Source organism: Globicephala melas, chromosome 9 (genome assembly GCF_963455315.2).
Source record: "Globicephala melas chromosome 9, mGloMel1.2, whole genome shotgun sequence".
NCBI classification, from domain to species: domain Eukaryota; kingdom Metazoa; phylum Chordata; class Mammalia; order Artiodactyla; family Delphinidae; genus Globicephala; species Globicephala melas.
Window position 1 is genome coordinate 23765316 of NC_083322.1, and position 15969 is coordinate 23781284.

The 15969-nt window shown below is 44.7% G+C and overlaps 1 protein-coding gene across 1 annotated transcript in view; it reads right to left on the minus strand.

Moving 5' to 3' along the window:
• SND1 (staphylococcal nuclease and tudor domain containing 1) overlaps nucleotides 1–15969 on the minus strand; it is a 419451-nt gene that overhangs the window by 173864 nt on the left and 229618 nt on the right. Inside the window, exon 13 of the mRNA XM_030853699.3 lies at nucleotides 11985–12095. Within this exon, the coding sequence (XP_030709559.1) occupies nucleotides 11985–12095 (111 nt within the window). The remainder of the gene's footprint in view (nucleotides 1–11984; nucleotides 12096–15969) is intronic.

Consider the following 15969-nt stretch of genomic DNA (forward strand, 5'->3'; position numbering starts at 1 on the left):
GTATGGTTAGATTCAACCTTATCCCAATCATAAAATAGTTGCCACACGAGGAATTCTTAACCTGGCGACATAAGTGAGCTTCACGTAGGATGCTGGGAATACCTATTAGCTAACCTGAAGTGGTAGTAGAATTATATATATGAATTTTTCTGGGGCATGGGAACTCCAACCGTTTCCCAGTTCAAAAAGAACCACTTTCATACATAAAGGCATTTAAAGAAAATAAAGTGACAGAAAGCATACCACAGAGAGGTAGCAGGGAAATGCCGAGGAAGATCAGGAGGCCCTGAATTCATCATTCACCTTTAACAACACTGTCTTGGTAACCAGGAACCACAATGTCCCTTAACTCTGCTTCTCCTTCCTTGCCTGCAGCCAGAACTTCCTTCCTAACTGTGCTCACTTGGCTTTTTTGTAACCCCCCTGGGCCAGGCCCACACCAATTTATTCCAAGATAACATCAGGAATATTTTAAATCCACTCAGGTCCCTTTGAGAGTGCACACCACTGCTGCATGACTTCTCCACAGAATTGATTTTTTCATTTCGCTCCCCTACTTATACCCATAACAAAGACCACCAGCCTGTGACATCCATCGAGTGGAAAGTATAATGCTTGGCTTTCATGGGCCCCAGAGTTTATGTCTTCCCACCATTTCCACATTACTCCTTCTAATTCAATTAGGTCCATCTTCCCCAGGCCCCCTATGTGCAAGTTATTCATTACACTATCTTTATAGATCCACACTAGTGAAAGAAAAGAATTACAGCTTATCAGTAGCCACCACCTCACCACAATCATAAAACAATTGTCATGTAGGAATTGTTAACCTGGGGTCCTAGGTGGGGGGCTGTTTGAACACTGGAAGTATCTATGAACTACTTTGAAATGGCAGAATTATACATGTGAATGGGTACATGCACGTGTATCTCTCAGTTCATCATGCAGTTTAAACTGCAATGCAGTATTTTCAAATTGTATCATGTGTTCACTTTATTTCTATAGCTAGTCTACAGGCCCTTTGAGGGCTAGAATTCTATCCTTAATACTCGTTACGGTACTTAACACAGAGCTATGTCACATAGTTTTAAACTCAGGGTCACCTAGTTCAATGACTGTGTGTCTAGTAAAGCTGAACAAATGCCCGCTGACTAATGCAGAGTGTGAAGATATTTCAGATTGGAGACATGGATAATGCCAACTGAGTGTAGGGCGCAGAAGAGTGAGGCTTGCTGGCTCTCCTGGAGGTGCAGGTTCACGATATATGCTCCAGGTCGCAGACATCTTGGTTTTGCTACTTGGAGTGGGGCAAGGCAGAAGAGCTGAAAGCCTGGCCTCTAAGCAGAAGCAAAAGTGCATCAAGAACAAAAGCCTCTCGCTCCCTTCTTCAAGAGTCCTACAGCTAGAGGAGATGGTCAATAGTCTGAATGGCAGTGACGGGAGCAAAGCTCCGGCCACCATAAACAGTGAAATGGAACCAAGTGGCAGGATTGTCAGAAACACCTACTAGATAATACAGGGTAAATGACTAAGGAGAAAGGAAAATAATTCCAACGGAAAAGGATAAAAAGCAGAACAAAGAATGAACAACTTGCTAAACTTCTAAAGAAGCTTTCATTGTGTTTCAGATCATACTGATGAATACAGCAGTGAAACACAGCAAAAAGGAACACCTCCTTTGGTCTTTCTACTGGTTCCTTGGCAGCGGGAAGAAGCAACCAGGTCCTGACACTCGGAAAATGAGACGCAGAGCAGGCACAGGCGCACAATGGTGGGTGGGCATTATGCAGCTGCATTTTCAACGAAACCAGAATTACTGATAAGACAGAAAAGATGGAGAGTACAGAGACTGGAAAGGAGGAAATTGAGTCCTGTGGTCAACGGGAGGTCAGTGAACTAATGAGTCAGGAGGTATTATGAGGCAGCGGAGCAAATAACAAGGAACTCTGGGCCACCTCATCGAAAACTAATATAAGAAGAAACGAAGACGCATTGCTATTCCACCAGGTGTGACATCTGATCTGCTGTGCTCAGGTTAAGAGAGGGGGAAAAACTGAACTCTGTGGCAGAGAATCACCAGAGAAGAGGTAGCCCAATATTAGATTCATGGGAAACACAAGCAGACCACGCTGTCCCAGATTAGGACCAAAGGACTACTAGAGCAGGTAGAAATGGTCAGTGTCAGTCTAAAGTCTTCTTGAGGGGCTTCCCTGGTGGCGCAGTGATTAAGAATCCGCCTGCCAATGCAGGAGACACGGGTTCAAGCCCTGGTCTGGGAAGATCCCACATGCCGCGGAGCAACTAAGCCCATGTGCCACAACTACTGAGCCTGCGCTCTAGAGTCCGCGAGCCACAACTGCTGAGCCCATGTGCCACCACTACTGAAGCCCGTGTGCCTAGAGCCCATGCTCCCAAGAAGAGAAGCCACTGCAATGAGAAGCCCGTGTACCTCAATGAAGAGTAGCCCCCGCTCGCCGCAACCAGAGAAAAGCCCGCGTGCAGCAACGAAGACCCAACGCAGCCATAAATAAAATAAATAAATTTATAAAAAATAAATAAAGTCTTCTTGAGAGGACAAGGCTGCAGAAAGGTGAGATGAGATGAGAGGCAATGACAACTCAAAATTGCCTCAATAACACTGGTTTTATAATTTTTTCATATCTTTTTATTTATTTTTATTTTTTGGCTGTGCCACGCGGACTTCAGGAACTTAGCTCCCCGACCAGGATCAAACCCACAACCCCTGCAGTGGAAGCGCAGAGTCTTAACCACTGGACCATCAGGGAAGTCCCAAATTTTTTCATGTCTTGATCACAGAGACAATACAGAAATACAGGGCCAGAGAAAAAGTAGGAGAAAGAACGATGCGTAATTCAATTCCAAGATAAAAGCATCATTAACAAAATTTCTAAGTGTTTATATACACATACCCACCCACTTAAATTGTGGGAAAAGTCTGGCGATTGTTTTTTCCCCCAGAAACAATAACTAAATGAACACTTCCTTGTAGTATTAGTTTTATTACATCATTTTGAATAACTTCACGTAAGTCCATAACATGGATGCACATTCCATAATTTACTCAATTGCCTACTGCTAGATATTTATGTGAATGTTAATAGTCCAGTATAATACTTCCGGTACTATAAATAATGCCAAAGGAATAACTCTTAAACTGTCAGGCACCTCCCTAATTATTCCTTAGAATAAATTCACAGAAGTGGAATGGCTGTGTCATAGGTCAGCAAAGCACTATTCCCTTTCCTAAGGCAACCCAGACAGAACACGCCTTGCCTCGTGGACTCTATTTGTGGATAAACCCGTTGATTTAGGTGCTCCTTCCCAGGTACCCACTGGTATCTCCATGCTTATAATTATATTTGCAATTATTTACTTGCTCATCCAAAACCCCACTAGACCACACATTTTTGTTTTCTCCCCCAATGCACCTGATGTTTGTTACTGTAAAATGACTAAATTAGAGAACATTTTAATGCTTTTTCCTCAGTCAAAAGACGCAACAGGCTTACTGCTGGGAAAAATGGTTTTTCCGATGTGAGTACACTTACAGGGACCTGCTGGAAAAGATTCACTGCCATCCACTTGAGATCTGGCTCTCTGAACTTGATGCAGAAGCAAGAGGCATGGGAAGTAAGCCTTCTCAACTTCCAGGCCCAGAGCTGGAGGAGGGGAGTCAGGGGCAGCTGAGGAGATAACATATGCATGAGGGAGTTTACAAGAAATTTAGATGCAAAGAGTCTTACAAACGAAAGGAAGCTACAAAGGAGACTTCCCCTTCACAGGTAGCTATAAAATTCGGTGCATTGATGTATTGGTGATTAATTATTTGAACTACAGTCCTCTGGAGAGATTTCCAAGGATTAGAGCAAAAGTAGGATAGGAATATGTGTAATAGACACTCAGCGCTCCGACCCACTCAGCCCCCTGACACCGCAGATGAGGCAAATCAAGCAAGCACAGCAACCCTTAAGATGATTTCACATAAAATTAGCCGAGAGCTGGTAGAGGCTACTCAGAAGGAATTCAGTTCAAAAGCCACGAACGCAGGGTATGAGGAAGGGGAAAGAGGAGCCACAGGGAAGGAATACAGAACTATTCAATGGGCTTGGTGAGGAACAAGTATGGCTGGCAGGGAAGGCATAGCTAGGACAGAAATCCAAAGAGATCGAAAGCTTATCCATTCCATGCCTTAGTCTCTATTACCTTTTACACATGGTTACAATTCCAACTATTAAATTATTAATGTGCCGTAAAAAGGACACACATTTTGATTTTTTCTTAAAAACCAAAACCAAAACAAAACAGTGGTAAAGAATTGTTTAGGGCAGTGGTTCTCAAATTTTCATGCGCATTAGAACAACCTGAAGGACGCGTGAAAAGAGATTGCTGGGACTCAACCCCAGTTTCTGATTCGGTAGGTCTGGGGCAACGGAGATGTGGGGAGACCTGAGAACTCACATGTCTAACAAGTTCCCAGGTGAAAATGACGTTGCTGGTCTGAGGACCATCCTATGGGAACCAGTGGTTTAGGGAGTCAAGTTATGAGACATTCAAAAATGTCAAGGGTCAAATGTTATCACTTTATTATTATAACTTATTTGGGATTAAAATTATGTTCCCAGTATGATAATCTTCAAATGTATTTCAACATATGTTGGAAATATTTTGAAACCTCAAATACTTAGGGCCTTTTAGCCAAGAGAACAGTGAGATGGTAGAGAACAGACAAGGTGCTGTGGACAAACGGTCACAGCTGGGTGGAGAGGGGGGACCAAGTTAATTAGGAAGGTTAGTCTAGAACAACTTCCTCTGAAAGAACACAACCAGTGCAGATTAATAATTACAGGAAAGACTGGGCAAGGAGGACTTCTTACTGTGAGTTCATTATTTGACCATGACCTATAGAACTACCCACACCTTGTGTACAACACAGGAGCTGAAGCTAATGGGTTCCGACTTTACCCCAAACCCCTCACACTAGTCATCAAGACGAGTCTCGCAGTTTGAGTTGTATCAGATGGAACTGGGAGTGGGGAGGAAAGACAGGATGAAGAGTGAACAGATCCTCTTAATATCCTGAAAGAGAAAACTGTTTGGAAATGGAGATATTATACAGCTCTCCAGAAGTGGCCATTTGTGCCGCCTTAAATGCAGATTGATTACTGCTATTTGGATGTTGAGTGCATCATCTCTTCTGAAGAAAGGGAAAAGCTAAATTTCCCCACATTCAGCTGTATCGTTAAATCACTTCCCCACACCAGCTCTTTTAATGCATTTTCCTGTTATCACATCCACTTGCAGGAGCTGATGTACCCTACCCCCCAACAGTGAAACACCCCCCAACACTGACACGTGCTGAATCTCATTAGCAACCTCTGGCCGTGCCACCAGGGCAAGGGCAAGCCCCAAATCTAGCGGGGAGTGCACTTCCAGGGTTCAGGAAGAAAAGAAGCCATTAGGATACTGAACAGAAAGACCAGCCTCCTTTCTCACGCTGGCCTCCTATTTGCACCAGCATGATGTAACACAGCCGGGTGAAGAGGGCAGCAGATAATTCACCCAACTCCAGCTTTCTATAATGCCTGGCCTACAAAAATCCAACCGCACTCTGGCGCTACAGGAATTCAACAGTGAAGGAAAGAGAAAAACTTCAAATCAGAGCTCTGTTTTTAACAGTATTCACTAGGATCTAGTTTTATGCAAAGAGAATTTTCACTTGGTTCAGGTCATTAGGTTGAAAGCGAGAAACCTTGGTTTATTAAAGCTGTACCATTAAACTATTGAGAAGAACAGAGGCTGGACGGAAGAGATGAGTTTCAGGGAGATGCCCTCATGGGAAAATTTAATAGAAGTGAGAGATGGAATAAAAAAGATATCAGGCAGGCAGTGCTCATGATGCAGAGGGAGAAAAAGAGGAGGGGCTGAGAAAACAGGTAGGAAAAGAGAATAGGAAAAACAGCAACACCCAGAGGTCCTATTCAAGGTATTCAGCGTGTGTCCCTCTGAGACTGCATGCTTTGTAAGGCTTGAGTCTGTTATCTTTTCTCTTCACCACCTGGGACCCAGGGTACACTAAAGAGAACTGGAATGAAAAGGCACGAATGCAAAGCCATCACGTGCAGGAGAAAAGCAGCCTTGAACAACTGTTCCCATTAGAGGAATGATTTGTTTTCTTGGAGAACTGGTTAACTCTAACTGGTCTATACATTGCGATAGGATATATTAGTTTCAAATTTTCAAAACACAGACCCAACCTCAACACCAGTTTTCTCACCGGATTGGTAGGAAGGTGAAACCTGCTTCATACCAAGGCATTTCGCAAGTCAGAACAGTGTCAAGCCAGTAATGCTGACCTCTTCCAATTAAAGCAACAGAGAGCAAAAAAAATGCTGGTAAGTCTTCACGTTTCATTCATAAACAGCATTGTAAATGCCAGTTAAGTTGAAGGCACAGATAGGAAAGACCCTATAAAAAAGTTTTGTATTTTTTTATGCACAAGTCATTTTTTTCCTCCACCTATTAAAATTTTGTGGGAAAATTCCGAAAAAAAAAAAGTGGAGCTGCTCTGGCTCAATCAGGAGTGGGAAATCAAGCATACTTCTCTCCCAGTGGTATTATAAAAATGCAAAATACATTTACAGTTCACTGCTACAAGAGCATGGAAGTCAGTAAGCCCAATGCAGACCCAGTAACTGCAACACCAAGAGAGCTTTGTACTTGAAACAGTTTCCCTCTTAATAACGACTACAGGTATTGGCCTAGGGAAGAGTTACCAACAAGTTTATAGCCTTCTGATCAACGTCTGTGATGGAAAGGCCAACACAGATTTCCTAGAGGTACAAGCAGAGTGAATTCTACAACAGGGAGGGCGCTATCAACCAAGTTGGTTGGGTAAAAGCAAAAGAAATTTGATAGGATTTTAATGAAGGGCTGATGTTTACAGGGTTTGGAGGTTGGAGATGCAAAAGTCAGCAGACAGGAGCACTAGTTGCTTTTGTTTTTAAAGAAAAGGGAAGTTGCAAGGTTCACTCAATCAGAAACAGGAGGTCCCTGCAGGGTCAGGGAAGACTCGGAGCCCAGGCAGAGCTGAGCCAGGGCAGGCTCACGCTTGCCTCGCCGAGAGGGAGGACACCACCACAGTTTCCTTAATCTGCAGTGTGCCTGGCAAGAAAGAGAACACACCGGAAAAGATAAGAGAGAGCCTGCCCTTTTCTCTTCTCCCGAGATAACCCTAACCTCATTCTGTATGTCCAGAATGAATCGAAATTCATTTAAATCTGCTCAGACCCTAGGTTGTTCAATACAACTGCTTTCCCACTGTCAAGCTGGGGCATAAATTTCTTTTCTGAATATATACATTCTATCTTGAAATCACAAAATCTTAGAATTAAAGGGTACCTTCAAGGAATAAAGCCCAACTTCTGAACTAACAACTGTATTTTCCTGCAATGAACCACAGAGTCACGGTTTCTAGGAAACCTTCAAATATTACATTTTAATATAAAAGTAGCTTTAGGTGGATGCAGACGGATGATATCCTACAGGTCGGGATGTCCAAGGAAAACAGGGCACACAGCCAGGCTTTGATTCCACGCATTGCCAGCTTATCTTTCGTGTCCATAATGAGCTCAACAAAAGCCCACCAGGAAGACCTGTAGAATGCTAGGGGAATTCACATTCTGTACTGTTTAAAATCAAACAGGATGTGTTATATCAAATACACAGAGTTTGAGAGACTGTGTAATACCTTAGAAAATAAGAAGGGTCCCCATAATGGCTCAGTATCTTGGAAATACCTCAGAAGAATATGAGATTCTCTGTAGGAGTCAAAGCCCCGCCTCAAGCTTAGAACACTCATCAAGACAGACAAAGCAGCCGGCCTGCCGGCTGAGAAATACTGAAGTCAAACAAGAATGGGAAATGTTGGGAAGCCAATATGGGGTTGAAAAATTAGAACGGTGCAGAAAAGAAATGATGTGGCACACTGCCAAAGGAGTCCACATGATGCCCCTAAAAGGGGGGGACCAAGTTCAGGAGTGGCATCAGAAAGTGTGGGTCAGCTGTACCTAAATTCTTTTTGCTACGAATATGGAGGACACAATGGAGCTCTCAGAAGACTGGGACACAAGCAAGGGCTTTTCAATGGAGCCCACAGAGAAGCAAGGCTCAAAAATACACACATAAGTGCCAAACCTTTATTTTGCCAGGACACAAGGTAAGGAGGGAAGAGGCAGCTGACGATAGACAAGTGAACTAGAAAGGAAGGTCGCCTGTCGGGAATTAGGGGTTCATTTATCCTTTAAACAAGAAAGATGTGGCTTCCTCTAGATGCGCCATGTGTTTGAGGCATGTAGAGGGTTCCCCAAAAGCAGACAGGCATCCGAATGAAGGCACTGAGAAGGGTCAGGCACACGAAACAGAGCTGCTGAGGGGGGTAGGATGAGCTCCTTTCTGGCGGGCAGGTGGATACGTCTGAAAGCATAGGCAGCTGCAAACTGGCATTCTTCTTCCTCTTCTGTCTCACCTGGTCTCCCAACGCACGCCTAACGCGTCATTCCCTGAGCTCCCATCAGATGATCTGAGAAAGGCTGGCAGATCATACCCCCTTGCAGAGGAAGCAGCAGCTGCAGAGCCCTGAGAAAGCTCATCAACTCCCGAGCAGGCAGCTGGCTGACCCGCAAAGACAGAGTTAACAGGCTGCCCTTCCCCCAAAGCTTACAACGTTCTCTTAAAGGATTAATGGCCAAGCAGTGCTCTGGAAAGTAAAGTCAATGGCAGAGCACTGGGCACCAGTGCCGAGATCACTAGTGATAACCAGAGAGAACAACAGGGATCCAGGGGACAGGGACAAAGAAGTCTCTTGGAACCACCATCCCTGTGGGCAGGGACTCAAGAGAATGCTGGCCTTGCCATGTTACGTTCACCCACTTATTACTGACCAAAAGACTTCCAGGATGAGTGACCTGCCATGAACACAGCAGATGTTACTAATTTGGCCTTTGCTAAAGCATTAGATACAGTACCTAAAGAAATTTTACTTGGGAAATTAATTCAAATTGGCTTGGTTCAGTACACAATCACTGGAGTTTAAAAAGTGGCTGAAGGATGATAAACAAAAGACAGTTAAGTGACAGTCCAAGCGGTGAAAGACTTGGGGTCAACAGCAAAGCCATTCTTGTTTAGGGGTTCTATTCAGGGCCAAGGAAAGGAGTAAACAACTCACTAATGAGATCTGCAGAGGACACTCAGCTGGGAGATAGAGGGACCGCATGGACAGGGGCATAATAATTACAAGGCCGACTGGAAAAAAATATAACTCATCTATCTAGAGGAAAACAACCCTAAACTCAGATCACATTCACTGAACAGGTAGGATAAGGGGCAGAAGCAGCATGTAAAAGCACAGGGAGCGCTTCCCTGGTGGCGCAGTGGTTAAGAATCCCCCTGCCAATGCAGGGGACACACGGGTTCGATCCCTGATCCGGGAAGATCCCACATGCCACGGAGCAACTAAGCCCGTGTGCCACAACTACTGAGCCTGTGCTCTAGAGCCCGCAAGCCACAACTACTGAGTCCATGTGCCACAACTACTGAAGCCCGCACACCTAGAGTCCGTGCTCCGCAGCAAGAGAAGCCACTGCTTGCCGCAACTAGAGAAAGCCTGTGCGCAGCAACGAAAACCCAACGCAGCCATACATATATACATACATACATAAATAATTTAAAAAAAAAAACCACAGGGAATATCTCATACGGGCCAGAGTGCTTCAAACCGAAGGCGACCTAAAATAAAGCAGTGTCAGAGAAGAGGTGCTCTTGCGGTGAGGTCGACTATCATTTTCCCAAAAATGGGGGTGCATTCTGCACTGAAAATAGTCTTCAATTGCTATAAGGCCACCATTCCTATCTGGCAAGTGTTCTGGTCTTTCTTGTTGCGGCTGGCATCGGGCTTGTGGACAGCACCGCTCCCAAGGAGGACTCATTCGCAGGTCATGTGGGCCACTTCTCCTAAAGCTTTCTAAGATGTGTACTGCCCCATGGCAATGCTGCAATGACTCACTGGCCAGGGGAAGTGCTTAATTTCTCTCCGTTTACTCTACCTGCAGCAGTGCAATGACTCCGGAGCCAGTTTTTCCACCAACCGTCTGAAAGCAGTGGCTTGACACAATTATCTCTAGGCAGCTCACTGCTTTAACAGGCAAGTGTCTTGTTACATTCTATCAGCTTGAAATGAGTACCAGACTAAAAAGGCTGTTTTCTTTTTAAAACCTAAAAAATGTCACCTATCTCTGCCTCCTCATTAAACATTGTAGCACAACAGCATAATAAGAGAGCCTGTTGTGGCCTCACTTTCCACAGCAGCTAGGTAAATTATTTTCATGCTTACCTGCCTGTCAGAGTCAAATATTCACCAGTGGCAGAGTGAACCCAGGGCAGAAAATGGGACTCTAGGTCCCACTGTATTGCTAAGTGCTTTTGCTACACTGGGAATACATAATCGCTTCTCCAAGTTGCCACCAGATCAGACTGAGCATGCCCAGAATGAACCTCCCCACCCCCACCCCCCAAATCCCACCTAAAGAACAGTCTAATCATTGCCCATTTCCTAGAATAGCAAGATCATCAAATAGTAGTCAGAGATGTGAAGACACATTTCCCACTATGGGTTCTTTCAGCCCAGTTGGCTTAGTTCGCTGGGAGAGAAGAATAAGGAAGTGAGAGAGGATTGAAGAGAAACACCAGTTATGGACTATACATCATATTATTTTATACTAGACATGAATGAGCCTCAGGCAACCAAAGATACTGAACTTTGTGCTGAAGACCTAGGTCCTAGGCAGGTCCTACTGGGAAAAGCCCACAGGAAAGAATCCAAAAAGCCACAGCAACCTGTCAGACTGCTTTCTGTGTGACATTCTACAGATGCCCTATCCATCAGGATGTGACATGATGTTAGAGGTAAACGTCATGTATTAGGGCAATGTTCTGGGCCAAAGAGCAAGAGAAGTGATCTCAATGACGAAGTCTAAAGTATAGACAGCATGTGCTCAAACTCATTCCTCCTCTAACTGTGGAGCATAAGCTGGCAATTACCAAACTTCTAGAACAAACTAAGTCCTAGGTCACAGAAAAACATCTGCGTGAGGCAAGCGCCTGCAATCACTTTGAAACAATGGATACATTTTGGTTGAGCCCAGCAGTCTGATAAGCTCTCCGAGTCAGAACAGCGATCATCACCGAGTTCCGGCTCTGTTTCCCGGGAAGGCTGGAGGAATCGCTTTGTTCCCAGCACCGCCCAGTGACACAAGGCCCCATGAGAAAGAGCCCTGAGGAACTCCTGGTAAGAAATACTGCTGAGCAGTACGCATGTCCTTGGGGCAACCAGCCATGGGGATGAAGGACAAAAGGAAAATGTCACAGGGCTTCTCACAAATGCTCTCCTGCCAGCTGTCAGAAGTGTGAAACGCAAACTCATTTCCTAATAAATGTTTTCATTTCCTTTGTACATGACAAAAGGTCTAGAGGTGACAAATGGGAGGGGCCGGGGAGCAGAGGCCTCTGCAGGGAAGAACCCGAGGCAAACGTCCTGCACAGTAAGCAGGGCTCCACTGTTTGTCCCAGGGAAGGAAAGGATGGTGGAGATAAAAATATTCCACGTATAAGTTTCTCATCTGTCGTTCATTTTACGGCATCTACTAGAAGATCATATCTAATATATGCCTAAATTTTGCAGATTTAAAAATATAGAGGCCCAAGAGTGTTTAACCAAGGTTAGATTGTGAGTTTGAAGTGAGGTCCCTTTTCTTTTGATGGGGAAAAGCTGGAATAATAAAAGAACACAAGCTTTCTCAGCATGTTGTTTTCTGTCGCATTCTGCTCAGGGATGGGCAGGACAGTGGGAAAGAAAAAAGTGGGGCCCTGGGACCCAAGGCGTTCACTTTAATTTAAATTATGCATCTCACCTGGCCTCGGCGGCGAGCAGTTCATCATAGTGAGAGGACCGCTGGTCGTCATCCTGCCGGTATCTGATCACCGTGGCCAGACCTTTGCTGACAAGGGCCTCAGCAATGTTTCTGCAACAGAAAAGATAGGTCAGTGAGCACTTGAGGTGCATGTGGGGCTCAGTCAACAGCAATAATAAGTTAGCACCTGGAGGTCTTAACGCATCCTGGCAGAGGAAGGGGGAAGCCAAGGATTTCAAGACCAATGAGTTGCTAAGCTAGAAATCCAAATAAAAAGGAGAAATAACCAAGTCCCCTGGCTCAGCATTTTTCTGGTTAGTACAGTCAGATGCTATATCAATCCATACATAAAACCTGGCAGAAAATATCTGTAAAAAGCCCACATTACGCAGGGCTATTTACAGAATGTTATAAACAAGCCACTACCCTCAAGAAAAGTCTGCTCTAAAATATCAGGCACGCAGATTAAAAAAAACAAAGCACATAAAAGCATGACCTAAATTTCTCAAAATCTCCTTTCTAGCCTATATGGGAACTAGAAAATACCGTGTTCCAGTTTGGCAATGTTGGGAACACTGGTTTCACGTAACACTCAAAGTGCGTCTCTCCTCATCAGAACTTCCAACACAGGCTCTCCCCTCAACCCAAAGGGGGCTCGGAGGAGGTGAGGCTAGGAAGGAATTGGCGGGGGAAGGGAGAGGGGGAGGCACTGGGGTAGAATGAAAGATCTTTTAAAAAAATTGCATGAGTCAGGGAAACAAAGTAAAAAGTATAAACCCTGTGATGACCAGCTTTGGAGCAATACTCCCAACAGTCCTTTTAGGACCACAGGATATTCAGATTAGAATCCTGCTTCAAAAAAATTTCTCCAACGTGCTGAATCTTTTCTTCACTAGCATAAGAAAGCGGGGCCACTGTGCGTGGCTTCCATCTACTCAGAAGAGGACACTGGAAATGGCGCTCAGACAACTAACGAAGCATATCTGCATGGTTCCCCTCCCCCCCAACGTGGAAAGGGACCTTTGATGGACAGAAATGAAACTGCGAAAACAAATTTTCAAAAGTTACCTGTAGCCAAGTACTGCAAAGCAAGAGGCATAATATCACTGGGGGAGAGCGGCGGTTATGTCTTTCTTTGTGTCTGTCGTAATTACACCAAAGGCCCCACTCAGACCATCTGGTGAGCTGCCCTTTAGGGAGGAGGGACGGTAAGCAATAGGCTACTGTACCATATGCTACGATTTAGTGTCGCTGGGGAATGCAGTTAAATCTAGTGGTTCTTACTCTCAGACTTCGGGGATGCAGTGAGCCAGGCTAAGCAAACTATAGGCATGTTTAAGCCACTTAAGGGTTCTCTTCATCAAAACCCAGGGATTTACTTTAAAAAAGGGGAGGGGGGATATGTGCGGGTAGACAAAGAAGGAAAAGATGCTGTGGCTGATTCTCTTCTCATTATGTGCCCCTCTGCTGCCTGCTTATCTACTGCCAGCACGATATTAATATCTCCAAACTGCCACGGAATTAGCACTTCTCAAAATCCACTCCCACAAAGAGGCTGCTTTGCTGGCCACCCTGTCTCCTGAGTCACCGCATAAGCGTGCTGGCAAACGTTGTCATTATCACAGAGCTGGGTTTGGCAGTGTGGAGAATGCCAGCAGCCCCAAATCAGCAGCTGTAGATGATGCTGTATGCGGAGAATTTAACTAAGGGTGTCACCAAAGGCCTGAAAGGGCAGGAGAGAGGCTCCGCCCACCAAGAGGCCAGAGAGAAGATGGGCACGAGCCCACCTGTGACAGGTTGAGACGGCTTAGTGATTGGAAATGCCAGAAGAACAAAGACACGTTTGGTACTAGTGCATTTGGAATAACAGTGCATTGACATTTTACAGTCAACACGTGGGGTCTGGAGGAGAAAGCTGGAGTGACAGGGCAGAAGAGGGAGAATTCACACAAATAAGCTTCTATATGAAAAGCTAGAGGATACTAAGCAAACTAGCACAAATGTTTAATGATCCACCCTGGTTAATTCTGCTCCAATCAATTTACAGTATTGAACTGAGTGCCTATGTGGCCAGCAGAGAACCAAGGGCACAACCCTTCCCTCTCCTGCAGGGTTCTTGCCCTCCGGATCCTGCCAGCAAATGTCTACAAACCAGTTAGGGCCTCAGATTCTAAAATCCACAACCTGTCCACCACCTTCCCTCCCTTCTCTCCAAAGCTTCAATGTGAGCCATATTCCCTTAGCTTCTTTTCCCTAAATACAGACTTCTCCTGGAAGAATGGTTTGATGCTAGTAGTCAGCAGCATGGAGAGTAAAAACACAGGAAACAATGACACACATCACTATGGGGCCCTTCCTACGAGCCAGGCATGTGAGAATCACACCACATGTATTTTCTTCTTGGTGCGTGCTCCCCTGTGACATCACAGCATATTACAATCAATTCATCATCTATCTTCCAATTTGAAATTACAAAGTCTGAGAGGGCAAGGGCTGTGTCTTTCTTGCTCTGTACCCAAGTATGAGAAAAACATCTGATCGTTTTGGAAATACAGCACTGGAACATTATTTCTTATCCTAAGCATTTATTAGCCAAGCTTGCCCAGCACAGAATTAAGGACAAAAGCTTTCTACATGCCTTCCCAGCTTTTGTTATTCTCCTCTCCATTATGTAACACTTGTATTTAAAGAGAATGGAAGGGGGCTTCCCTGGTGGCACAGTGGTTAAGAATCCTCCTGTCAATGCAGGGGACATGGATTCAAGCCCTGGTCCGGGAAGATCCCACATGCAGTGGAGCAACTAAGCCCATGTGCCACAACTACTGAGCCTACACTCTAGAGCCCGCAAGCCACAACTACTGAGGCCCACGTGCCACAACTACTTAAGGCCGCGCGCCTAGAGTCCGTGCTCCACAGCAAGAGAAGCCCCCGCTCGCCGCAACTAGAGAAAGTCCACGTGCAGCAACAAAGACCCAATGCAGCCAAAAATAAAATAGATAAATTTAAAAAAGAGAGGGAGAATGAAAGGGAGACAACTAAAATGGAATTAGCCTAGATACATGTACTTGACTCTCTCATTCATTTCTTCTGGCCACTAATGAAAGGTCAGGAGATCTCCCCCGGCCAAAGATGGCTCGGAACTCAACACCAGTGTATTGATTAGTTGCCCAGTAAGAAAAGAGAACATTAAATTATGTGCCATGACATTATGCTGCTTTAGACAAATTTATAAGTTCTGCTTTCTTGAGTGTATCGGTAATTCTACTCTAATTACACATGTCTGGTTTGAATGGATAATTCACAATCAGCAGACAAAAAGGGACCGACCTAACAGCCTTGGAGTGGAGGTCTAACAGGAAATCATCTCTCTCTGTATCAGCTAGAAACACAAAGAGAATTAGTGCTGGGATTCAAATGCTTCTTCAAACTCAAGGAGAATTTTAGGTTATATGAGAAGTGAGCCGTTTCCACTAGTCAAGGTCAGATGTTCCTGATAAAAACACAAGCGATGTGGGTCTTTGCAAGCTTTCTCAAAAGATCTCCATGTAGGTGACATCCTCCCCTCCCACTCATTTCCATAGCAAGCAGGTTGCAAAAAGCTCCTACTTTCTCATAAGATGCCTTTGAAACCATGGGGTACTATACTCTGCCAACCTGGAGAAAAGGTGTTCTGTGCCCATATATGAGAATAGGATTAAAGTAGATTTTAGTCACAGTAGGCTATAATGATCTGATCATACCTTTGCCTGCCTTCCCCATCCCTACGCCCCAAACCCAAGATTGGAAGTAATAATCAATACATGGATAGATCAGATAACTGACTAAAATTACCTAGATTACTTAAAGGTGTGGGAGAGGAGGGGAGGGAGTAGTTTTAAAACAATCTTGCAGAAAAATTGCACATACAGTAACAAAGAACATGCCAACCTTTGATTCGTTTGAGAGTAAATGACCTGTTATACCACCATCCCCAAAACCTTTAGTG